Source organism: Mixophyes fleayi, chromosome 1 (assembly GCF_038048845.1).
Source record: "Mixophyes fleayi isolate aMixFle1 chromosome 1, aMixFle1.hap1, whole genome shotgun sequence".
Lineage (NCBI taxonomy): Eukaryota > Metazoa > Chordata > Amphibia > Anura > Limnodynastidae > Mixophyes > Mixophyes fleayi.
Window position 1 is genome coordinate 57,668,486 of NC_134402.1, and position 26,519 is coordinate 57,695,004.

General features: G+C 43.2%; 1 protein-coding gene and 1 long non-coding RNA gene across 2 annotated transcripts; one reads left to right on the plus strand and one right to left on the minus strand.

The window, feature by feature from the left end:
* Positions 1-345: 345 nt before the first annotated feature.
* LOC142138139 (endonuclease domain-containing 1 protein-like) lies at positions 346-5,088 on the minus strand. The gene is made up of 2 exons (XM_075194804.1): positions 4,658-5,088; positions 346-1,171 (listed from the first exon to the last, which is right to left on the minus strand). Exons 1-2 carry the CDS (start codon positions 5,018-5,020, stop codon positions 572-574), a joined length of 963 nt encoding a protein of 320 aa, XP_075050905.1. The 5' UTR covers positions 5,021-5,088; the 3' UTR covers positions 346-571.
* A 597-nt stretch (positions 5,089-5,685) lies between these two features.
* LOC142138155 (uncharacterized) lies at positions 5,686-11,978 on the plus strand. The gene is made up of 2 exons (XR_012688003.1): positions 5,686-6,008; positions 9,917-11,978. It is a non-coding gene; the product is annotated as an uncharacterized LOC142138155 (long non-coding RNA).
* Positions 11,979-26,519: the final 14,541 nt, after the last annotated feature.

The window sequence follows — 26,519 nt, forward strand, 5'->3', positions numbered from 1 at the left end:
GCCCTTCTTGATTGCATTAATTTTCTTTTATTTTTTTATACTAAAATGACTGCCTTAACCACTCCTCATTTCAAACTCGCTAGGACCAATAATAGAGCGCGAGGGGGTGGATACAATGGAATTGAGCGGGTTTTTTTTTAAAACGAGTGATCGAACAGGAAAAAACGAGCGCGGGTTTTTTGTTTTTTTTTCGAGCGCGGGATTTTCACCCGTCTCGCTAACAATTGAATACCCCCCTAGGAATATTAAGCTTACTTTTGATTTTTGCAAAGTGAAAGTACTTTTTTTGGATATTACTGTGTACATTGAAAGTAGTAACATTCATATAAAGACATAGTAATGGAATGGAATGCAATATAATTTTATTGTATAAACATGATACATTTGATTGATTGTTGCTCAAAAACATTTGATACCAGCTATTCCAGTGCAGGTTCTGTTAGGTGAGCAAAGCTGTGATTATACAGAGTAGATGAACACAAATACAAATTAACTGGTTACATATTTAACAGTCATAAACTTAATCTAATTAAAGACAATGATATAGTAGATTCGAGATCTTTAAAATGTTCTAGCGTTTGCAATCATTTTGAAATAACACAATATTGTGTGGAACACCTAGCAGTCCTTTCAGTTTGACTTGAAGGACGCTAATTTCAATATTTTTAACCTCATAGTTTGGTTCGAATGCATTGTCATTTGCAATGAGTGCAGCTCCAGATTTAATTGGTTGACCATTGTTATCTACACAGCAGTAAGCATTCCACACATAACTGGGGATAGTAAGACGATTGTTGAGCACATTATTCCCTGGGACAATGCCTATAATTACGTACATGGTGGTACAGCCATCAGAATATTTGACCATCGAGTCCTCATACTTACTCCAAATGTCATTATTTAACTTGTTTGTCATTGGCACCACATTGGTCAGGGTGAATGTTGTTTTATAATTAACCTTTTCCACATGATGTCCACAGGGATTCAAATGTCCTCTCTGATAGTGCTCACTCTTATAGTCTGAATCAACAGCCTGACTTGTTTCTATAAGAACGCTTGATCTGTTTTTCTCAGGCCTTTCAGAAATGCCATGTTTCTTGTTATAATTCTTTATTTCACTTTTTGTATCTTTGATAGGTAGCGTGTCTCCATTAATGTTTCGATAAACTAGCTGAAAAATAAAATATAAATATTTATATTAATTTGTTAAAGATAATTTCCGCTAAAAATAATTTCCTTCCTTAAAAACAATAGAAACATACACAGCACCGTAAACCACTTTCACTTACATTGTTCAAGCTCTCATTTGCATAACATTGCCCCCGGGATCAGCATTTTGGAGGTGATCAGTGAACATAAACATGTGATGGTTTTTCTTTTTTTAATGTTGTGTGAAATTAGATCCAATGTAGTGTGTTTGCTTTGAGTAATTTGTTTTGATGCATACCATTTTTAGTATTTTAGTTGCTTTTAATAAGCAGTTGGTGGGAGGTTAGCTCTTGCTAAGGGTTTACTCCACCACCCTTTGTTTTTGTCACAATTCATCCCTGACTATTCCTGCTGGTGTTGTTTGGCCAAGCCATCCACTCACCAACTGTGGGTACCAACTGCACACCATGGCACCTCTTTCTGTAGCAAGGCTTTCGGGTCCATCAGCATGCTCCCTCACTGGCACCTGGAATTACTCCCATTTTTTAGCACTCTGATTCTTCAGCAGCACCTCTTTGCTAGTTGCTCTAGCCAATTCCTTTCTGACCATTTACTGTGTATAAAACTGTTTGAAGAAAACCCAACATTGGCTTGCAAGGTGTCTGTGCGTCTCCTAAATCTACACAGACAAAGGAAACGGTTCCAAATGGGGCACTCAGGACCTGGGCTGCCACCAGAAATTGCTGGTCCTAGTACAAATGTAACAGGCCACCCTCCTTCCTTCTCTCACCCCAACCCTATCTTTAAATGATCCTCTACCCAACATTTGGTGTTCTCTCAAGCAATCTGAGCTATGATGTCACAGCCCATTGTGAGGAGCAAAATATGCTGTCCCCACTTCCCGCCTGCTAAGTTAAGAAGCAAAGGGTGTGGGAGCAATGCCCTAAGGGGAGTGCCGCTTCCAGGAGTAGAGGGGCACCACCCAGGGAGCCCATAGAGCTTCCAGCAGCCCTTACTATACCACTCCCTAGATCCTGACTTTATCTTCACCTTTCTGTTTCCATGTCTTGCAGAGCTTCTCCTATGAACACTCTGAAGATTTCAACCCTTGGGGTATATTTACTAAACTGCAGGTTTGAAAAAGTGGAGATATTGCCTAAAGCAACCAATCAAATTCTAGCTGTCATTTTGTAGAATCTACTAAATAAATAACTAGAATCTTCTTGGTTGCTATAGGCAACCAAGAAGATATATTAATGAAGTGTTTCAAGATATATTGTTCTTCCTGATTGTCTAAGTTTAAGATATCCTCATCCTCATTTACGTTATATCAATTCAAACAAATGAAAACTCCCTTTGTGGGAAATTTCTGATGAAGAATTTCAATTGGACTCTGCAGTCCTTCATTGGCCTACTCCTCTTGATATTAAACCTATCCAACCTTTTATTGGCTTTGCAAATTACTACTAGAGAATTATCCAAAATGTCTCAAAATTATAGCTTTAGGGCAAACTAAATGGTAATATGGATGAGAAACATCTGGACCCTTTTTTTCACCCAGTTTAATATTATTATTTCCTTCCACCAAGGTTAAAAAATATTAAAGCAGATGCCCACTCAAGACAGTTTTTTCCATCAGAAAATTCCTCAGTGGAAAAAGTACCCATTATTCCATCAATCCTCTTTGTAGATATGCTGGGCATATGGAGCAAAATTTCTGAAGCTCAACCTCACTTTCAGCCTGCTAACGTAGGGACATTTTTTGTTCCACCATAGCTGCATTCCAAAATATTCCCAAGACCTTTCTGGTGGCCAAATTTAAACAAAAAAGGACTGTGTGACTACTTTCAATATTTAAGTCACAAGCAAAGTACTTCATTATTTGCCCTATGTTGCAGTCTTATCTATCAATCCCAAAGTATGGTTGCACATTTCTATGGATTTCATTGTGAAGCTCCCTCACTCAAAAGGTTTGACTACTATCCTTGTCATAGTGGAAAGCTTCTGGTCTTACAGAGACAGTACTTGAGATGCCTTTCCTTCGACAAACAGGACAAGTGGGCATCTCTACTTCCATTTGCTGAATTAGCCTTAAATGACCTCAGGCATGAGGCACTCTTCTTGTTTCTGTATCCATGGGGACAATCCTGAAAACACAACAGGGGAGAAGATACATGGCTGGGGGGGGGGGGACAGAGTTGCACAAAATTAAAGACAGTCACAAAGTGGGGGTAAGAGAGAGAGACAGACAAACAGAGAGATGCACAGCCACACATTCAAAATAGCAGACAGAGAGGAAAACACAAGAGGGGTGAATGATAAAGACAGGCAGACAGGTGGGAAGTGAGGCATACCTCCCAACAATTGGAGGTCCAAAAGAAGAACACATTGGCCACGCCCCCTGTCAAGACTAATCCCCTCCCACGAATGTCCTTTTGCACATGCGCAGTAGGCATGGCCACTATTTTGCGCATGCGCAGTAGCATTTTTGGGACACGTCCTGCCCCACTTCCTCCTAGACCAGCGGGGAAACTGGCTGCTATGTCCTGGTAAAGCGGGACAAATTGTAAATCGGGTGGGACAGCGGGACAGTCCACTGAAATCGGGACTGTCCCAGTGTAACTTGGGAGGTATGGTGAGAGGGAAGGGGTGAAAGTCTGCCAACAGCAGAAGGGCAGGCAAATCTCTACACGAACCGTGCATCATGTGGGCGTAGAGCACAGAGGTCAGGGGGTGCGCCTGTGCAGTGTGCACATAAAGAGGCCACACTCCCTTTGTGATGAGAGTGGCCGCATTCTGCCTCTATACAGGAACAGGCAGCATGCGGCCAAGTTTGCTAGCAGGGCATATTATATAGAGATTAATAGTACAAATTGCAGCCAGCTGTGGCGCCCCCTTGGCTTTGCGCCCTGGGCGGTTGCACCGGCTACACCGCCATCGTTACGGCTCTGTGTTAACATAACTAGACTTTGCTTACAGTTCATTCCTAATACAGTTAAATAAAGCAGATTTTATCTCAACTAAAAATGTTAATAATAATGCTAATAATTACAGTAAGAGTCACAACTTATTAATAAACATCCGAGGTCTCATTTAGAGTTTGTAGCAAATTTGCACTAGGACAAACCATGTTGCAATGCAAATATACTGTTTGCTTTTGTATATAGAACACAAACTGAGCAGCTTCATTTTTACACTGTGACTTAGAGTTGACCTAGGACATGCACCCCTCTCAGCTGTTAAATCTGCCCGCACATTTTGTATTTTTGCGCCCTGCAGAGCAAAATGGCAGCGACAAGGTTATAAATGTAATCCTAACTGTAAATGGGACACTAGGGGTAAATATATTAATTGCCGATTTCCAGGGACTTGCAGAAATCGTCACTTAATACATTTACCCCTAGATGTTGATTACAACCTTGCTTTAGTTGAACTGGAAATGTATCAGTGCAAATTTTTAGCCCATAAGATAATGTTACTAAATGGAACATAAGTAAGGAATACACACCTGAGGTTCTAACGTGAAGAATCCTTGTCTTCCACATTCTGATGGAACGTTATCTCTCTTGTCCAGAATGTAGGCAGAATACAGAGGGATGCGTCTACCTCTGTCATACAAGGTGGCAAAGTACGACTTTCCATTAGACATTTGACATATATAAGCTGGAGATGCCACGTCTGCTGGGTTTTTAATTCCATCTGGCAAATCGCTGAGATCAAAGTGACTAGGTGAAGCAATGCTTTCCAATCCTTTCGGGATTTGAGCTTTATAGAAATATTGGAAACAATTGCTAAAGTCTTTATAGACTCCAGCACGGGTTTCATAGACAATGGCTATGAAGAACCAGCAAAGGCACAAAATCTTCTTCATGCTCACAATTGAAAAAGGAAAGTGTAAACTCTGAGAGGAAGACAGGGTGTGTGATAAACACAGTGAAAAAACAGAACTTCATATAACACTGTAATCCAATTGGGAGGGGCTTTCTAAAAAAGCAAACACTATTTGTAACCAAAAGTCACTTTCCAATGTAAATGAGAGGGATGTTGCAATGGTCAGATAACTTTACCTGAACATAGTATCACATCCTGAGAAACTTGTGGCAGATATATTGACTCATAAACATAAAGATGCACTAATATATATATATATATATATATATATATATATATATATATATATATATATATATATAGTGTGTGAGAGATATACATTTTATGAACTTCTTAAAGTAATGCATTTTGTATAATTACTATTCCCTAATGAACTTTGCCTCACATTCTTATCTTTTCTTCAATATGTCTCTTCTCAAGAATGTGCACATCCAGCAGTTTCAGTACAGGGAGCCCACGACCCCCATTTGAGGCCTACGTGACTGAGATAAGACACCTGCTGTACATCCTGTCTACAAACTGCTGACCTGAACAGGATGCCTTCAGAAACCTTGGATTCCTTATCTTCTTTTGTCTGTGAAACTATGCATAAATAAAGCTACTCTGACTTAGGGCTGGTCAGAATCAGAATCATTTTCAGCCTAAACATCTGAAGTTGTCTGTTTCTCTATCGATCGATACCCACAAGGTATAGCAGCTGGAGTTCAGGAGAAAGGACCCGTTTAGGTCATCTCTGACAGTTTCAGTGGGGACTCGTCGCCGGGATCTCCAATACATCAGACCTCCCGACAACGGGGTTCTCCCTTTCCAGTCAGACAGACGTTAATCCAGCGCTGGTGAGCAAAAAGCTTTATTTTTGCTCTTAGAGCTGTCTCTGTGGAGGGGGAATTATCCCAGCTCGAGGGTACTGCAGTCTGATTGACGGAGATCCCTGAACTCTGGCAACAGATACTATTAAGAGTATCAAGGTACTTGTGTGTAATCTGTCTTGTATTGTTACATGTATTGATATATTGTCTTCTCTATGCCATACACCTGATACATCTGTACACATGAATAACACCACAGAACTCAGTCAGATCACACAGTTGACCCTGCAAATAATCTTGATTGTATACGTGATTGTGTTTTTTGATGGATTTTAATGAAAGTAGTTAGGAACATTCAGAAAGGCAGACCAGCTGCAAACTTGTTGTAAAGCAAGACAGGAACAAATAAAAGTTTTCTCATTCAAAATATATTGGACCATAAGGTAATCCCATTATGGGAAATAAAGGGTCCAAGACAGGAAAGAAATCCGAAAAGTACGGGGATCTAGACCCCATAAAGTATATGCGAAAGCATAAAGGCAAGGATTTCACAAAAGGGATGAGAAAACTGTTCAAAGCTGCAGGGGTGTCTGAAAACCGGTATAATAAAGGTTCCATTTTTTAAACAACTAATTAAAGACAATGAGAAAACACTGAAAGAAAAAGGTTATTTTGACAGATGTGTTGCATGGTGTAAAATGTCAGAAGAATTAGAGAATGACAATGATTGCTGTGATATGTTACAGTTAACAAATTTAAGTGACAATGATTAAATAGAAAATGTATCACAAGCTAAATGATATAATGACTAAAACAATGAATCAAGTAGGTTGTGTACTAAAAATGTATGTTTAAATGCTGCGCAGCTGAAGAGTGAGATGTGCCCCTCCCTTATTCTGTGTAAAAGATTTCAGTGTGTTGAGATAAGAAGCACTCTGTGTTTTTTTTGTTATCTGACAATGTAACATTGATAAAATGGTTCTTCCAAGTATGTTTCTATTTTTCAATAGGAAAAATATGTCCTGAGTGCTGATTGATATTAGCATGTTGAAGCTAATGTGTATTTAATCTAATGCTGGGACTTGAAGTTCCACAGCAGTAGGCTGGAAGATAGCAGTTAATTTTTCTTTCTCTGTATGTGAGTTTTATCTCCTTCTTACTGTGTGTGAGAGAGATCCGTGTTTGTCTGTCTTGACCGTTTTACAAGAGACATGTTTCAAGGTTGAAAAAGCTGTACAGTTGTAAATGTAATGTTTTTGAAGAGATGCAAAAGAAGTTTTAAAGTTTTTGGTCCGTCACAAGACTGTAAATAATGCACATTATCACTATTACTGGTTTCAGAACAAAGTTGGCTGGGGTCCAACAAGCCGTTTCTATATTTGAACAAAGTAATTTTTTTTTTTTTTTTTGAGAAAAATAGCTTTCTCTTTAATGAAGTTGAGAATTGTGGGAGTGAGCTTTACATGGAGATATATTACAAGCTGTTTTTATCTGTGTAAAATGGCGCTGATAAATGTTCTCAGAAATCAGGAGGGTTTGTTATGCCCATAAAGAATTGTTACGAGATAAAATGTCGTCTGTGAGCGAGAATTGTGAATATATATTTGTACTTTAAACATGGAAATCACAGAATCTGGAAATATGTGTGAATATTTGGTTTACAAAGAGATGATGAGAAAGGAGTGGCTTTGAACACTCGACCAGGTCTCGTCACTTTGACATTCCCTGTTTGTGATATTGGGGACTGCCTCTTTGAGGAAATCAGTTTTTCATTGCATGGAACGCATAGCGTCACAGTTAAGCTACAAAGAGAAACTTTTAAGCAAGTGTCGTATTAGCAGCTGTTCAACGTGAATTAATAACAGTTACTGTAATTCCTAGTGAATAAATGTTAATCTTTATGCAAAAGTTTTTTTCTTCACAGATCTCCAGCAAAAAAAGACCATTTAGGCAATCCAGATTGCATTGATCCAACTTCCAATGAATAGAAGTTGCAATATGTTTTGGTCAACAGCTGAACAAAAAGCAGCTTTTGAGCTGATCAAAGATTTAATCACAAGCGCCCCAGCCCTTGGGCTCCCTAACTATGAACTACCGTTTAACTTGTTCTGCCATGAACAAGAAGGGCACGCTCATGGCGTACTAACACAAGAACATGGGAGTAGACAAAGACCATTGGGGTACTACTCACAAAAATTAGACCCCGTCATAGTGGGAGCCCCAACATGTATAAAAGCAGTAGCAGCAGCCGCTTTATTGCTACAAAAAGTTGCAGACATAGTGCTGGATCACCCTCTCACCATTCAGGTACCACACTCAGTCATGGAAATACTGAATCAAGCCAGAACAAAACACATCTCAGCGGCTAGATTAACTAAATATGAAGTAGCACTACTGACACCCTCAAACGTTACACTAAAAAGATGCACAGTTTTAAATCCAGCAACATTGTTCCCAAGTTGCATGGATATAAAAGAGGGGAGTAACAGTATAGACGCTGAAGACACAGACAATACAGAGAGTGTTGAGACTGTGACAAAACAGGAAACACAACTAAAAACTTTTTTCTGTGATCATGACTGCCTAGCCTTAATGGATCTGGAAACTAAACCTCCCGGGGATGTTAAAGAGACATCTCTTAGCAACCCTGATTTACTCCTGTTTGTAGATGGGTCTAGGTACTATGAGGAGGGCTCTCCCAAAACAGGTTATGCAGTTACAACAGAAACAGATATTGTACTCCAGCAACCCCTCCCACCAAGTCAATCTGCACAGCAAGCTGAATTAGAAGCACTTATAAGTGCATGTCAGTATGCAGAAGGGAGAACAGCTAACATTTACACTGACTCCAGATATGCCTTTGGGGTTGCACATGACTATCAAAGTATTTGGAAGAACAGACACTTTATGGCCTCTAATGGTAAACCCATTAAAAATGCAGAAATCATTTTGAGGTTGTTTGCTGCATTAGAACTGCCCAAGGAAGTGGCAGTCATAAAGGTAAAAGCACACACCAGAGAGCAGACTATGGAAGTAAGAGGAAACAGACTAGCAGACCAGGCTGCAAGAGCTGCAGCAGACTTACCGCTAGTACAACACTATTTAGTGTCCACAACACCCCCCACCCTCCCTATAGATCTGGAAATGCTGAAAATCCTCCAAAAGCAAGCAGCAGTATCTGAAAGAGAGGAGTGGAAAAAGAGGGGGGCGGAACACATAGAGGGCATATGGGCCACAACAGACAGACACTGTCTCCCTAGAGTCCTTTTTCCTACACTGGCTGCTATAGTGCATGGGCCTTCCCATGTCTCAAAAAAAAAACAAAAAAACGCAATAATTAACACTGTATTCAGACACTGGATCGCGCCAGGCTTCAGCACAGCTGCCAGTAATCTGGTAAAGGCCTGCGCCATCTGTAACACACACAACCCTGGTCATACAGTAACAGTACCTCCCAGGGTGACACCTAAACCCCTCTACCCCTTTCAGCGCATACAGATAGATTACATTCAGCTACCCAAATGTGGAATATATGAATATGTCCTAGTAGCTACTGATCTATTCTCCAGTCTCTTCGGAAGCGTGGGGGATATCCAAAGCCACAGCAAAAAACACAGCCAAGAAGCTGCTATCTGAGGTAGTATGTAGATACGGGGTTCCAGAGGTGATTGAATCAGACAGAGGTACTACTTTTACAGGAGAAGTGATGACATCTATCATGTCAGACTTGGGAATTGCTCAAGCATTCCATACCCCCTACCACCCACAGAGTAGTGGCAAGGTAGAAAGGCTAAATGGCACTCTCAAGCTCAAAATGCAGAAAGCCATGAAAAGCACAGGGATGCCCTGGCTGCAATGCCTTCCCCTCGCCCTATACTCAGTCAGGACAACACCTAATAAGAAACACAAGCTGAGCCCCTATGAAATACTGTTTGGGGGGCCGCCAAAGACAGGGTGTTATTTTCCACAATCTCTAGTGAAACACCAAGGTGAACTGACTAGTTATGTGAAAGAACTACAGAAGTCCCTCACTAACATACATTCTTGAGTTTTCTCTTCAATCCCAGATCCAGAGGATTGCACTGGAACACATGCCCTGGTGCCAGGAGATTACGTCTTCGTAAAAAGACACGTGAGGAGGTCTCTGGAACCACGGTTTGAGGGGCCATATCAAGTTCTGTTGACTACACCCACTTCTGTGAGACTTGAAGGAAAGGATCCTTGGATCCACGCCAGCCACTGCAAAAAGGCTACGGTGACCCAGGAAAAACCATGAAGGGGAGTAAGGTCCTTTAAAATATTGTTTCAATAAGGGAATAGAATCCAATAGGGCTATAAATGAGTCAATATGGACCCCATATGGCCAAATACGCATTAGTTACCAGAATAAGAGTTTCCCTTTAGGGTCTGTCCCTAAATCACGCTGTCAAGTTATAGTGAATTTCACCCAACCTTATTTATCACACTGTAATTCTGAATGCAACCAAACAGTGAAGATGGAATCCGGAAAAGGTACTATTTTTTTAAAGAGTCAGGAGTGTATAAAATGTCAATATGACAGATATAATCTCACCTGGAACGGCACACTGCCTGCCTTTGACAATGACAGAGCAGAAAATGACACTTCATGTCACTTAGGACAACAGGTATCTACATATTGCCTGTTTTATGATATCCCCTACCTTTTACCAGATGATGTTTATTATGTATGTGGACGCAATGCCTACAGGTGGCTCCCCCCAAATTCAATAGGGGTATGCTACTTGGCCAGATTGGTTCCTGAATTCTATGTCATGACCCATGATGACCTCAGAGGAGTATTCAGGAATAAAAAGGACCATAGGCTTGAAAAAAGGGAAATTAAGACAATAGATACTGAACATATCCCTCTCATAGCAAAGTCCAAAGGGCACAATGTGGGTATTGGATTTGGTAACATCATTTCAATAGGGACATGGGGGTACATGGCAAACTATAATATGATATTAAAGGTTGCAGGACTTTTAGATAACATAACAGAAATTTATGACAAATCCTTTAGGTATGTTGGAAAAGAACTGCAGGCGATGAAAACCCAGTTAATACAACATCAACTTGTATTAGACTACATCACTGCTCAGTCAGGAGGGTACTGTTTGACCCTAGAAACAGAATACGGAACACATTGTTGTAACTTTGTAACAAATGACACTGATAATCCAGAAGAAGTAATAGACAGGTACATGACAGAAGCCAAGGAAATGAAGGAGAAATTCAGGAAAGAGAATTTTGACCCCGATACGGTTAATGATGGCTGGTGGACATCAGCCTTCTCATGGTTAAATCCTAGTAATTGGGGCAAAGGTATTTTCGCATGGATTTCAGGCATTTTAATATGGATAGCTAAGATATTCGCTTTATTGTTGTTGCTATATGTCATTTTTAAACTAAGCTTATGTTTTTTCCAATACTGTTTGAAAAGGTGCAAAAATGATCTCATTCTGAATAAAAAGTCTCTTAAAAGACATGTAAAGCCCAAACCGGTATCAGATGTTTATCTTGCCCTCTCTGAGCTTTAAGGCTCTTTTGTACTCTCCCCCCCTCAGTCTTTCCCATTTTCTTTTTTTATTATTTTTAAGAATTAGGTGTACATGAACCATAGACCTGATTGAATGTATCTTTACCATCCTCTAAGGGCCTATCAGAGGTTCCATTGAATTGAATGAAGTAGGTCGGGTGCAGGAGTGCTTCATGCACACCAAAAGGATAGGCAGGGCAATTATAAAAATGATAAAAAGAGGGGTTTATGTGAGAGATATACATTTTATGAACTTCTTAAAGTAATGCATTTTGTATAATTACTATTCCCTAATGAACTTTGCCTCACATTCTTATCTTTTCTTCAATATGTCTCTTCTCAAGAATGTGCACATCCAGCAGTTTCAGTACAGGGAGCCCACGACCCCCATTTGAGGCCTACGTGACTGAGATAAGACACCTGCTGTACATCCTGTCTACAAACTGCTGACCTGAACAGGATGCCTTCAGAAACCTTGGATTCCTTATCTTCTTTTGTCTGTGAAACTATGCATAAATAAAGCTACTCTGACTTAGGGCTGGTCAGAATCAGAATCATTTTCAGCCTAAACATCTGAAGTTGTCTGTTTCTCTATCGATCGATACCCACAAGGTATAGCAGCTGGAGTTCAGGAGAAAGGACCCGTTTAGGTCATCTCTGACAAGTGGCAATTGGAGTGGTTTGCCACTATGCCGCTAATGAGCTAACAGTCTGCAGGTAAAAGGCTGCAAATCAAATCATACATGGGTGTAGCACTGTGCTTATGTTAAGTTATGTACAGGTCTGAGACATGTGGTAAAGTAAATGTAAAATCTGATTTACTTACACGATGTGGTTTGTTTCCACAGCTAGCAGCATAACTGATATGGGTGGCTGTATACTGAATAGGTAGGCGTTACAGAGCACCTGAGGAGACTTCCTTTAAAGACAAGGTGGGAGTGTCGCCTGTCAGTCATCCAAGCCTGTGGGAGGAGACACCACACACACACATATATATATATATATATATATATATATATATATATATATATATATATATATATATATATATATATATATATATATATATTTAGTAACAAAATCACAGGAATAGTATTGTTGGACAGATATGTTTGTCCCAGGTTCCTTACTTATATGTTTCAAAACCACAGTAAAATGTTTGCATGTGGTTAGACGCTTGCTAAGGGCTTAAGGCCTCTGGCAAAATCTGGTAAAGGGTCCTGGGGTTATGGATGGAGAGTGAGGGCAGGCTCCATTCATTAAGTCCCATTTTGGGTCTTTTGGGCCTCCAACCTAAGATTAGGCTGATTAACACTTGCAACTGTGTGAGGGTTAGACATCCAGTCTATTTCTGCATGGGGAAAGGGACTGCAGAGTCTCTAGAAAGAAAGCCTGATACTTGCTGTGAGTAAAATATACATGCTGGAACGTCTTATGTTTTGTTTGGTTTTGACAGTCAGGAACGACATGTGTTTAGTTAGTGCTGGACAGGCAAGGTGTTTATTTTGAAGTTTTCTTTATTTTTCTGATTAATAAAACTGGCTGTGGGGGCAAACAGAACAAACAATCCCCCCCCCCCATGACTGACTAGCCCTAATCTAGTCTAGTGTATCCCACCCAATCTAGTTTAGTAGCAACAACAACAATGCTCTAACATCTGCACTGGGTCCATGTGTACCACCGCAGCCAACTAGGTGTGGTGCAGTATCTTCTACCGGACCCTACTCACTATAATGCACTATGGAGTGGATAGGGAAGAACAACAGTACACAGCAAACAATAACAATGAGACAATGCAAGCTCACGGTACAATACACAATACAATAGGGACCATCCCTGACATACCTTTACTGGGGTCAAAAGAAAAAGGGGGGAGTAGTCCGCACAGAGTAGGGATATGCCTCATCTAGATATCAGAATCATTATCATAGTGAGGGGGTGCTCTTTCCATTATGAAACATAAGTAGGACAAAAAGAAAAAAGAGCTAGAAATGGATTGCTAGAGCACTCCTAATCCAGTTTAAATACTTGAGAATATCTCTCACGTACCATATTAATGCCTATTCTAATAATAGTATGGTGGGAACAAATCTGCTACAGAGGCTCATCAGTTTATCGCAAATAATGCTTATTGTCAGTTGGGGGGGGCACAAATGTTGGGGGGGACTAAACATTAAGGGTGATATTTACTTAGTCACTTTTCAGAAATAGTTATATAAATCACTAATTTTCAGTGATTTGGAGGTTGATTTCCTAATTGTTGAATCTATTAAAAGGAAATCAACCTATAAATCACCAATTTTCCAACCCCCCCAAAACAAATTCCCTGAAATGGCAAAATCACTGAAATTACCCATTTCTCAGGTGAATCTATGAGAGATCAATTTAATCCATTCAATACTGTTTCCACATACAATCTTTTAACCCTGTTAAAATATTGAAGCATTAAAATGAATGGTAAAAGCTGCATCTATGAAGTTTTCCACCACTATTCAAAGGGCAGGGGGACAGCGCCCCCCCGGGCCGCTCAGTCAGACCGCTATTAGGGCCGGGGGGTAGGCCGGCCGGCCGCCCCCCGGATGCAATATTCCCCATTTGTACCCGCGGCCGCATCTGATGACATCAGATGCGGCCGCGTCAGCGCACAGGCGGCCGCATCACATGACAGGGGATGCGGCTGCGTCATCAATGACGTGGCCGCATCCCGTGTCATGTGATGCGGCCGTCTGTGTGCCCCCGGGGCTTCCCTCTCCCAGCCCGCGCCTGCCAAGGGGCCAGCAACAGAACAATCTGACACAACTGGACATCATTCTGGAGTTCTTATATGAATTCCAAATGGTCCTGCATTTATTGTGTCTGTACAAGTTGCCAGAGCTCCTCAGCACCATTTATTAATTCCCCCCCCCCCTCCCCGCAAATACATAAAGATTTCAGAAGCTTTTATTTAAGAGTTAAGTCACTGATTATCACTTTTTTTATGATTAACATTGAAAAACTTACTACTATATCATAACGGTTTTGTAGAGGGAGCTTTCAAAATGCAGCATAATTACATAATGTCAACAAATGAATTAACCTCTGCAGGGGAGAATCAGAAACATGAAAAAACTGCAGGGTTATTTGGAATAGTCCTGACACCTGCAGCACCAAATACCTGACTATTGTGCAACCGGCCTGCTTGGCCAAAAATGGAAAACGTTTCCCTTTCGTTTCAATGGGCCCGTTCATTAAGTGGAGTTTCTAAGCAAAGTGCACACATTGAAATTAATTGATACATTAAAGTGAATAAGAAAAGTTCTGAGGATTTTTAAACATCAATAATGAATTCACCTTTTTTAAATTGATGGAAATCTAAAAAAAACAGCTCTATACAGTAGAGAGTTCGAACAAAGAATTCTCCTTTGTTTGGGATGACTTATAGCAGATTTAGTCAATTTACTAAAGGTTAGAACATAGACTTATAGCAGCTAATACTCTGAGGTAAATCTAATTGTTTTGCCACCAAAAAGACAACCTGATATCCCAAACATGATTTTCAAACAAGAAACCATGTTGGCTGCACTACCAGTGCTCAATTCGCACAAGAAAATAAGAAAACAGTAAAAAAGAACTTATCAATTCAAACAAAAATAAGCATTCTATGTATGTTACTTTTGAAGGCTCATTTTAAAATAAAGTGCAAACTATGCCTACAACAATGTGACATGTCTATGTTCATACAAATGTGCCTCATTTTAATGTGGAATCAGTTCATTACATGGCGTCATCTGCTTGGTGTAAAATTTAATATGTTCTGATGGACGGAGCCAACTGGGGACTATTTCCCTCATTTAAAGCCAACATGTAAAACAAGATTTTATACATCACATGGGATACTTAAAGGTAGTTGAAGAGGGGAGAGTGCACATTCATGTGCTCTGTTTAGCGGAGGGTGACAGAGTCTTTTTCTTCAAAGAAAAAAAAACCTACTTTCCTGGGAATCTGGGAGAACTCCGGGAGAGTAGGCAAGTATGAGCTTGTCACACTCCAGACTGTCAGGTTCTGTCAAATACCTCTTCACTGCCTTTCCAAGCTGTCCCTGCGATTCTCAGGCTATGCTGGTTTCAGACCTCTCTGTAAGATGTTGTCCAGTCTGTCTCCACTCCAGAGATCCCTCCAGAATCAGAGTATGGGAGCATCCATCTTGGATTCAGTCACATGATTCCTCTCAGCCAATCAGGTGATAACAGTCTCCATTTCAGATTCCCTCCAAAACCAGTTCATGGGTGCTGCTATCTTGGATATAGTCACCTGATCTTTCTCAGAAACTCAGAGTCTGCTTCTGCCCAGCTGACTGCAGTCTCCAATCAGGAATCAACAACAAATATAAAAGGACTTCCTGGAACCTTTATCTGTTGGCAGTGCAATGTTGTATTCCAGCCTGGTTCCCAGCAGTTTGCAGTCTCATTATCTTGCTACTAACCCAGCTCTGACAGTGCAGTCTGATTCCAGCACTCTGGTTCCTTCCAGCATTCCAGTCACAGCATCTGGGTACAGCAATCATTTTCCAGCATTCCGGTTACAGTATTCTGGTTCCAGTCCGTTCTAGCAATTCAGTTCCTGTTTGCTCCACCCTGCTAGTGTAACCACCATCTGCACCAGTCCATTCACTGCATGCAGAGGGACATTATCAGGCTATCCAGCTTTGTCCACGTAGTCACCAGTCCAGCTCCAGAGACACAACCCACTCTGGGTACAAACAGATCCTCAGGCGTGACAGAGTTAATATAAGGCATAGGTGTGAAAAATGCAACTTGTGTAAGTTTCGTCTTAATGTGGAAAATGATTTTAAATTGTAATATCGTAAAAATTGTAAAATCTTTAAAATTAATGGGGCTTTTACATGTTCATCTTCACATCCTTCACATGGTCAGTATGTTGGTAGAACAAGCAGAAGGTTCAACACAGTTTTTATGATCACCAAAATAATATTAATTGTAACACTGCCACACATGAAATATAATGGCACTTTATACGAATACTAGTAATCCTACTTTCCGCAAATGCTTAATCTTTGATGGGGCCTTCTTTATTATAGAAGAGGGCCTTTCCATCTTAAGAAAAAGAGAGACTTTTGGATTTAACATTTCAATACCATAAAAATAAGGGGTATCTTTTTTTTGTGAAAGCAGCTAAAGGAAGAATCCTCCTGTGCCATCACACACACATTACTGTGCCCCTTCATTATCACCACGTTGTGCCCCCTTATGTTCACACTATGACCTCTATGTTGCTTTTCCCCCCTTCAACTGGCCCCCCTTCATCACACAGCGCAATGCTGCTCTCCCCCCTTCATCACTCTGTGCCTTTCTGCCCTCCCTTCTTCATCACTCTGTGCCTTTCTGCCCCCCCTTCATCACTCTGTGCCTTTCTGCCCCCCTGTCACGACTGAGTATAGCGTACCTGCTATCGTTGGCACTACTCGGAGGAAGGTGCGGAGTCTAACGTGCCCCTGGTGTTCACCAGGGACCCCCACAAGGAGGTATGGACTTAGCTGCAGGGAACACGCAGGTCGCGGTCCTTCCACGAGTCAGATAGCGAAGCACGAGAGAAATGTCAGACAGGCCGGTTCAGCAATGGTGTGGGCAATGCAGGTACACAAGGAGGATCCAAAGGGATGGTGAGTCAAGCCAGGTCAGTAGCGTTCTGGCAGCGAGGTAGAAAAGGGAGATCCAAAGGGGTAGTCAAGGCAATCCGGGTCACGAGGGTCACAGGCAAACGGCAATAATCAGGAGGCAGGCAATAGGTCAGGAGATAGGTAATCACAGGAATACACTGGAAATGCTGGAGGACAGGAGGACCTGAAACTCTGGCACAGGAGTTGGGATCCAGAGAGGCTTAAATACTTCTGGTAGCCAATAAGCCTCAGCGCCGCAGCGCTGTCATAATACTAGCGCCATAGCGCTTCCTACATGCAGCGTCCCGTTGCCTAGCAACGGGAACGCTTCTTGAACTTGTAGCCGGGCGGCCGAGCAGGGGCGGAACAGCGGGACATCCGTCCCGATCTCACAGTTGGTGCCTGACACCCCCCTTCATCACTCTGCTTCCCCCCCCATTCTCCATCACTCTGTGCATTTCTGCCCCCCTTCTTCATCACTCTGTTCCTTTCTGCCACCCCCCCTTCATCACTCTGTTCCTTTCTGCCCCCCCTTCATCAATCTGTGCCTTTCTGCTCTCCCCCCTTCTTCACCACTCTGTGCCTTTCTCCCCCCTTCTTCATCACTCTGTGCCTTTCTCCCCCCTTCTTCATCACTCTGTGCCTTCTTGCCCTCCCTTCTTCATCACTCTGTGCCTTTCTGCTTCCCCCCTTCTTCATTACTCTGTGCCTTTCTGATTTCCTCCCCTTCTTCATCATTATGTGCCATCCTGCTTTCCTCCCCTTGCCTTCATTCCTTTACTTACCTTTCTATTGGTTTCCTTCATCTCTTTTCATCTTCTTCCCTTCTTGTCTTCTGTCTTCTTGCTGGCTCCTCTCTGCACCGCTCCTCACTGAATGCTGGGCGTGACATGATGACATTCAGTACGAACGGAGCAGGGAGAAGGTAAGTATTACCCTGCTCCCCCCACCAATGAAGGGGGCTGAGCTATCAGGTGTCGGGGCCCACAGGGGAATACCCCGGCTCCCCAGTGGGCCAGTCTGACCCTGACTGCTATTGAGGGAAAAAGGCAATAGTACATTAGCAGCACCTCTGGTAAGCCAGAGTTACTGCAGGCCTGATACAATAATAACATTAGTTCAGCAGACAGGAGTTGCAGATGAAAAGCAGCATCCCCAAGGGCGATGCTGCAGTGCAGCCGGAGGCAGATCCTTACAGTTTTATTGTTGTTTTGTTCCCAATTGTAAAGCTGCAAAATATGATATATAAACAAATGTTAATAACTAATAAATTAAATCAGAGATAGGATAGTACAGTTAAACCTATTCTATTAGATTGAAGGATTTATTTTACAAGTGAAGTTTTACTTTAAAATTAAACTTGGTTAAAACATACAAATTACACTGAATAGGACTCTAATTGACATGTGAAATACATTTAAGGAAAACCTTTGTTATGACTGTGTTAAATATGATTTTTTGCTAAGGCCTCATAAAGCCTTTGTTAAGCCATTTTTGTAACTCGCATAGATATGTTATTTGCTAAAAGAGGTTATTCATTTTCTGCAAAAAAACAGTTTTGCAAGATGAAAGCCCACGGCCTTGAGGTTAAGCTGACATAGAGAATTTCTGTGATTATGTAGCAAGATTTGTGTAAAGGAGTCACACACAACAACATGGCTTCATTATCAGCTTGTAGTGTGCAGGGAGCTGCGCCCATGACCTTGGATATGACAGACAGGAGATAAACCTCCAGTCCCCCTTGGGATAAGAATAATTGGCACATTTGGCCTGAGAAGGGGGAGAAAGTTAAACACCTGAAGAACACGTGAGATAGTTAATCCGCAGTGCATACCATAGACTATTGTATGCTTATGATGTAGGATTCATATATTCAGAAGGCTATACAATCTTGTATCTTTGTATCAATAACAGAGAATATTTCATGCATACAGAACTTGGTCTGTGTCTATTCTCTCCAGCTAATTGAAGCGCTTCCAGATATACTTGACACCACAAGGCAAACTCGGAACAGATTTTTAGATCTGATAACTGTAAAATCAGGAATGCAGTTTAAAATAAAATGACTGAAATATGAGAGATCTCTGATGTACTTTATCTGAAATATTATGGCGGCGGTTCCCAAACTGTGCGCCGCGGCTCCCAGGGGTGCCGCGGCACTGTCTCAGGGGTGCCGTGGGCCAGCCATAAAAAAACCAAACAGAAACACTTACCAATCTGCGCGGCGCCGGGACCCAGCAGCCTCCTCTCTCACGCAGCTGTCATATCAGTGACAGGCTGCGTGAGAAAGGAGGATGCTGGGTCCCGGCGCCGCGCAGATTGGTAAGTGTTTCTGTTTGTTTTTTTATGGCTGGCGCGCGGCAGAGGGGACAGAGGAGAGTGAGAGGAGGGGGACAGAGGAGAGTGACAGGAGGGGGACAGAGGAGAGGGACAGCATGACAGGAGGGGGACAGAGGAGAGTGACAGGAGGGGGACAGAGGAGAGTGACAGCGTGACAGGAGGGGGACAGAGGAGAGTGACAGCGTGACAGAGGAGAGTGACAGGAGGGGGACAGAGGAGAGTGACAGGAGAGGGACAGAGGAGAGTGACAGCGTGACAGGAGGGGGACAGAGGAGAGGGACAGCATGACAGGAGGGGGACAGAGGAGAGTGACAGGAGGGGGACAAAGGAGAGTGACAGGAGGGGGACAGAGGATAGTGACAGCGTGACAGAGGAGAGTGACAGGAGGGGGACAGAGGAGAGTGACAGGAGAGGGACAGAGGAGAGTGACAGGAGGGGGACAGAGGAGAGTGACAGGGGGGGGGACAGAGGAGAGTGACAGCGTGACAGGAGAGGGACAGAGGAGAGTGACAGCGTGACAGGAGGGGGACAGAGGAGAGTGACAGCGTGACAGGAGAGGGACAGAGGAGAGTGACAGGAGGGGGACAGAGGAGAGTGACAGCGTGACAGGAGGGGGACAGAGGAGAGTGACAGCGTGACAGAGGAGAGTGACAGGAGGGGGACAGAGGAGAGTGACAGGAGAGGGACAGAGGAGAGTGACAGGAGGGGGACAGAGGAGAGTGACAGGGGGGGGGACAGAGGAGAGTGACAGCGTGACAGGAGAGGGACAGAGGAGAGTGACAGCGTGACAGGAGGGGGACAGAGGAGAGTGACAGCGTGACAGGAGAGGGACAGAGGAGAGTGACAGGAGGGGGACAGAGGAGAGTGACAGGAGGGGGACAGAGGAGAGTGACAGCGTGACAGGAGGGGGACAGAGGAGAGTGACAGCGTGACAGGAGAGGGACAGAGGAGAGTGACAGTGTGACAGGAGGGGGACAGAGGAGAGTGACAGCGTGACAGGAGAGTGACAGCGTGACAGGAGCGGGACAGAGGAGAGTGACAGCGTGACAGGAGAGGGACAGAGGAGAGTGACAGCATGACGGGGGGGACAGAGGAGAGTGACAGCGTGACAGGGAGGGGCAGAGGAGAGTGACAGAAGAGGGACAGAGGAGAGTGACAGGAGGGGGACAGAGGAGAGTGACAGGAGGGGAACAGAGGAGAGTGACAGGAGGGGGACAGAGGAGAGTGACAGCGTGACAGGAGAGGGACAGAGGAGAGTGACAGCGTGACAGGAGGGGGACAGAGGAGTGTGACAGCATGACAGAGGAGAGTGACAGGAGGGGGACAGAGGAGAGTGACAGGAGAGGGACAGAGGAGAGTGACAGGAGGGGGACAGAGGAGAGTGACAGCGTGACAGGGGGGGACAGAGGAGAGTGACAGCGTGACAGGAGGGGGACAGAGGAGAGTGACAGCGTGACAGGAGGGGGACAGAGGAGAGTGACAGGAGGGGGACAGAGGAGAGTGACAGGAGGGGGACAGAGGAGAGTGACAGCGTGACAGGAGGGGGACAGAGGAAAGTGACAGCGTGACAGGATAGGGACAGAGGAGAGTGACAGGAGGGGGACAGAGGAGAGTGACAGCGTGACGGGGGGGACAGAGGAGAGTGACAGCATGACAGGAGAGGGACAGAGGAGAGTGACAGCGTGACAGGAGGGGGACAGAGGAGAGTGACAGCGTGACAGGAGAGGGACAGAGGAGAGTGATAGTGTGACAGGAGAGGGACAGAGGAGAGTGACAGCGTGACAGGAGGGGGACAGAGGAGAGTGACAGCGTGACAGGAGAGTGACAGAGGAGAGTGACAGCGTGACAGGAGAGGGACAGAGGAGAGTGACAGCATGACAGGAGAGGGACAGAGGAGAGTGACAGCGTGACGGGGGGTACAGAGGAGAGTGACAGCGTGACAGGGGGGGGGGGACAGAGGAGAGTGACAGAAGAGGGACAGAGGAGAGTGACAGGAGGGGGACAGAGGAGAGTGACAGGAGGGGGACAGAGGAGAGTGACAGCGTGACAGGAGAGGGACAGAGGAGAGTGACAGCGTGACAGGAGGGGGACAGAGGAGAGTGACAGGAGGGGGACAGAGGAGAGTGACAGCGTGATGGGGGGACAGAGGAGAGTGACAGCGTGACAGGGGGGGGGACAGAGGAGAGTGACAGAAGAGGGACAGAGGAGAGTGACAGGAGGGGGACAGAGGAGAGTGACAGGAGGGGGACAGAGGAGAGTGACAGGAGGGGGACAGAGGAGAGTGACAGCGTGACAGGAGGGGGACAGAGGAGAGTGACAGCGTGACAGGAGGGGGACAGAGGAGAGTGACAGCGTGACAGGAGGGGGACAGAGGAAAATGACAGCGTGACAGGAGGGGACAGCGTGGCAGAGGAGCTGGGACAGCGTGAGAGAGGGCAGAGGAGGGGACAGAGGAGCTGGGACAGCGTGACAGAGGGCAGAGGAGCTGGGACAGCGTGACCAAGGGCAGAGGAGGGGGGACAGCGTGAGAGAGGGCAGAGTGTCTGGATGCAGTGGGAGCAGAGTGTCTGGATGCAGAGGGGGCATTTTTGCATACAACTAAATAAGCATTTCTGTCCTGACCTAAATACTTATTACAATTTTTTGACCCAACTACTTCTAAAACAGGACTGCTCGGTAATTATTTTGGAGGGGTGCCTTAAAAAAATTATGATGACTCTAAGGGTGCCGCGAACTGCAATAGTTTGGGAACCACTGTATTATGGAATACAAACTATAGATGAGCAGTTCAGATTAGTTGAAATCGATGAAATCTGACATTAGGGATCCGAGTGAAACTGAGTAGTGGCTCAGTTTCTTCCGCTACACTTGGATCTCAAAACGTCATTTCCCGGGAATTTGTTTTTGCAAAACTCTTGCGAGTTATGGATCGCCATCTTTTGTATATATATATATATATATATATATATATATATATATATATATATATATGTACACATAGTGCTCCCTCGTTTTCTGAAGTGCCATTTTAGAACAGACAATGTGTAGGGAGGAGGTTAGCTGCGGAGCTCTGCTCAGAAAATAGCATTCAGGGTGAACCAGGGACATAGGAAAGCAGTAGAATCCCGTCATTAATGTAATGCAGTCCTGTAGAGAATAGTCAGCTAGAATAGTTTGCTTATGAATTGCTTTTAATTTCAATCTTAAACAGTCTTTACATGGACTAGTGGCTACTGGTTGTTGTTAACACATTGCATATATATATATATATATATATATATATAATAGTACTAGACAGTATATACAGACTGAGTAAGATAGATATCATTCTGAACTAACAAGTATATTTATTTCTTGGATAAAAACAACACTTTTGCTGTCTGACTATTAGCAGCAGAATCCAAAAAACAAATAGATTTCTTTCTTTTAAAATTTAAAGTTTTTTTAGTGAAAGTAATCTTGTGTGGGGCAGTGACAACTGAAATAATTTTGAAAAAAACTGTGTGTTTGAGTGTGAGATTCAGCAGCAGTTGCATACCCCAAAAAAAGCTATAAATATTATATTCTAATCTTTTCAAGTATTTTGCAATACTTGTCAGTTTTGAAAGGCTCATTCAGTGGCATCCTTATTAAAAATGGGTGTTTGCAAGTGAGGGTCAGCACGCAGCTGCACACCCCCAAAACATTATACATTATTATAGTCTAACAGTTTCTATTTTTCAATACTTGTCAGTTTTTAAAAGGGTCATTCAGTAAAATCTACATTTATAAAAGAGTGTTTGTGTGTGAGGGTCAGCAGCAGCTATACACCCCAAAAAAAGTAAAGAGGGTGTTCTTGTCTTTGACTCCGAGCAGCACAACCCCCCGATACAAAATAAAACTTGTTTGTTAGAAGTTGTGTAGCAGTGTCATATGAATTGTAAGATATCATTCCTTCCTTTCCCTATCTCATTGGGCATTCCCCTGATGTGGGGGTAGGCATCCACAAGTAGCTCCAATCTGTTCAAGTAGTATTACTCCTCTTGGCAACCATGGATCACTGTACAGATCAGGAGCAGCCCAGTACCAGTACTAGCCGTAGTAGTTCTACTACTAGTACTACTGTTACGACCTCTACTAGTAAACAAGATAATGCTGGAAGAAAGTTGACGAAAGCGTCCTCAAAATCCAAACACTGTTTGTCAAATTCAAAGAAAATCTGAAAGAAAACATCAGCTCTTGATGTAAGGAGGAGGATTAAGAACAATTTTTCGGATGAATGTGGTGATTTGTCCATTAAATGGAAAATAGGTAACATTCCATACACCACCCGCAGTGCCAAAACAAGTATCAGATTATGTCCACTTTTTGCTAGTAGGGGTCCTGCTACTGCTGGCACTGGTATACGTACTAGATTGGCCATTCCAAAACAGAGTGCCCAACGTGATTGTGCATCTTCCTCAATTTTACATGCACCACCTTATCGCTCAAAGTGTAGGTCTGTCACTGTCACCTGCAAAACAGCCAAATCAGTGCCTTGAGAAAACACTGAGGTTGAAGAACAAATGGGGCACTCACAAAATCCAGAGGAGAGTCTAAGGAGGTTATCCATGAGTGCTATATGCGAGTCTGAGGTTTCAGATTCTGACACTGTAATAATAGAGCAGCCTCCTTTGAAAAGTCCTCAACCATATGGAAATGTGAGGATGGGTAGTAGTATTATTAGTGTTGATGATGATTTACCCATAGAAATTGAGGAGGCTAGTTTGGAAATTGCAATTGTGCAAGAGGATGTGGGGGATAATTGTGGATCTGAAAATGAACATGTTGTATTTGAAGGAGATAATGAGGAGGAGGAGGATTGTATTGAAGCAAGGCAGCTACCAGTGGTACCACCTCATGCCATTGACAAGCGCATTATCATGCCAGGGCATAAGATGAAAAAAAAGGACCTCTTCTGTTTGGAAATATTTTTTTTCTAAACCCAGACAACATTTATCAAGGCATCACATTTATCATGTCAAAATAAGTAGAGGTAGGAACGTTGATCATCTAGGCACCTCCTCCCTGATAGATCATTTGCAGCAAGTTCATTCAAGTCGTGATTCGAAACCAAAATATGGGGATCAGCGCACATCTCTAATATATATATATATATACATATATATATATATATATATATATATATATATATACAAGTTAACCCGTGCATGATACTCATGCATTCTAGTCAAATCAAGATACTTAAGGTCTTAAAAAGGTTCTTGTCATGCATTTGGGCCTAGCCCAGGCCTCCTCAGGGGAAGATCGTTACTTCCCGACGCAAGCGCCCTTTTTAATGTGTGTTCATGAGGTAAAATTACCTCACGAAAATGAGTTTGACCCCTCAACTCGTAAATTTAGCCTTTACTACCCCTCCCACGGGGGGAAGGGGGGATGATGGAAGTTAACTGACTTGACTATTCTAATTTTTTTGTCAAATAATGTCAGTATACCAAATTTCAGGTCAATTGGATGAGCCCTTTCTGAGAAAATAGTTTTTTCCACACACACACACTAACGCACGTCTCTACACATGTGTGTTGATGAGGTAAATTTACCTCACGAAAATGCATTTGAGCCCTACCAAATTTCAGCCCTTTTTGAATTTTTTTTCCCACACACACTAAGAATTTAGTAGGTAACTCTGCCCAGCAGGTGGCGCTGCAACTTGTTTTTTTTTTTCACACACAGACAGACAGACGCCACTAAGCATTTATATATTAGATTGTAGCAAGAACACCCTTCTTGTAGCACTTCTGACACCTTCTGACACTGACACCCGCAGACATCAGACACAGACAGCTTCTTGCTTCAAATTAAATGGTGCTTTATTGTTTGCATTACAATAAACGGTAATGCTTGTCCGGATGACACCAGTAAACAATCCCACGTTGTTTACACCTCCTGGTGACCCTAATGCTACCCTAATGCTAGCTATTACAGTCCGGCTCTCTACCAACTGGCCAGCTCTTCCAGCATCAGTCACCTCTAACATCTAAGAGGACAGGCTTAAATACACAAGTCTTGCCACTTTAGTCTAATTACTTCATTATATATATATATATATATATATATATACGTATGCATATATATGTGTATATATATATATATATATATATATATATATATAAAGTAATACATACAAGTACACAAGTACAGCGCTTCGGAATTAGTGGCGCCATATAAATAGCTGATGATGATATAAGGGCAGCAGTGAGGGTCCGGGCCGGACCCGGATAATTAGTACCCGCCCCCTCCCCCTCTCCTTTTAGGAGGGCGAGTATCATTTCACCTGTAATTAATCTGTGAGATAAGTGTATCCCTTCATGATAAATAGTAAATGGTATTGAGTCATAAACTGGTAGTATTGCCCATGTACGTCGCCAACCTATTATAGCAAAGCCAACTGGAGTTCAGGTTCTAGGAAAACAGGAGGTCCTGCAGTGGCTGGTCCAGCACTAGTTGGCTGTAGTTTATTGTCTAGTGGTCTGTTGAGTTTGCAGTTTGTCTCCCAGCAGCACCAGATTCTTCCTAACCATTGATAATGTGAAAAATCCTGTGCCTGCGACAGGGGAGCAGCCGCGCCATGTTAGAAAAGAGGCGTGTTATTCAGGGCATATACATATGAAGAGGGAGCGGGGTAAGTCTTGGACTGAGCAAGCACAGGACCTGAGAGCCTTCACCAGCATACTCCTGGCTTTATTACATACTAGTGTTGTTGGCATAATGTTCATGTAGCAAAAGTGAATCTGTACGTGTGTCTGATGTTTGCACACATTTCCCTTGTATCACATTGTGTGTATATGCACTCATCCAGGGCCGGATTAAGGGAATGGAGGCCCCTGGGCTAAGGGGGCCTCCATTCCCCCATGAGCTGCCCGCAGTGATCAGCAGCACCGATCGCGCCGGGGTCGCCCCCGCCCCTGACCGATCAATACTGCTGCTGAGCACTTTCAAGGGCCCCCTGGATGCCATAGGCCCCTGGGCTGTAGCCCAGTTAGCCCGATGGTTAATCAGGCCCTGCACTCATCCCTGAGGCAGAGGTGCTTCCACCTTCATTTGGTCAGGATGCTCAAGTATGTTACTTGGATAAACC

Bases quoted from the DNA above. Each gene is read 5' to 3' on its own strand.
- LOC142138139 (XM_075194804.1), bottom strand. From the start codon at position 5,020: ATGAAGAAGATTTTGTGCCTTTGCTGGTTCTTCATAGCCATTGTCTAT. The intron at 1,172-4,657 runs GTGTGTATTCCT...TTTATTTTTCAG, and splicing joins TCTTCACGTTAGAACCTCAG to CTAGTTTATCGAAACATTAA.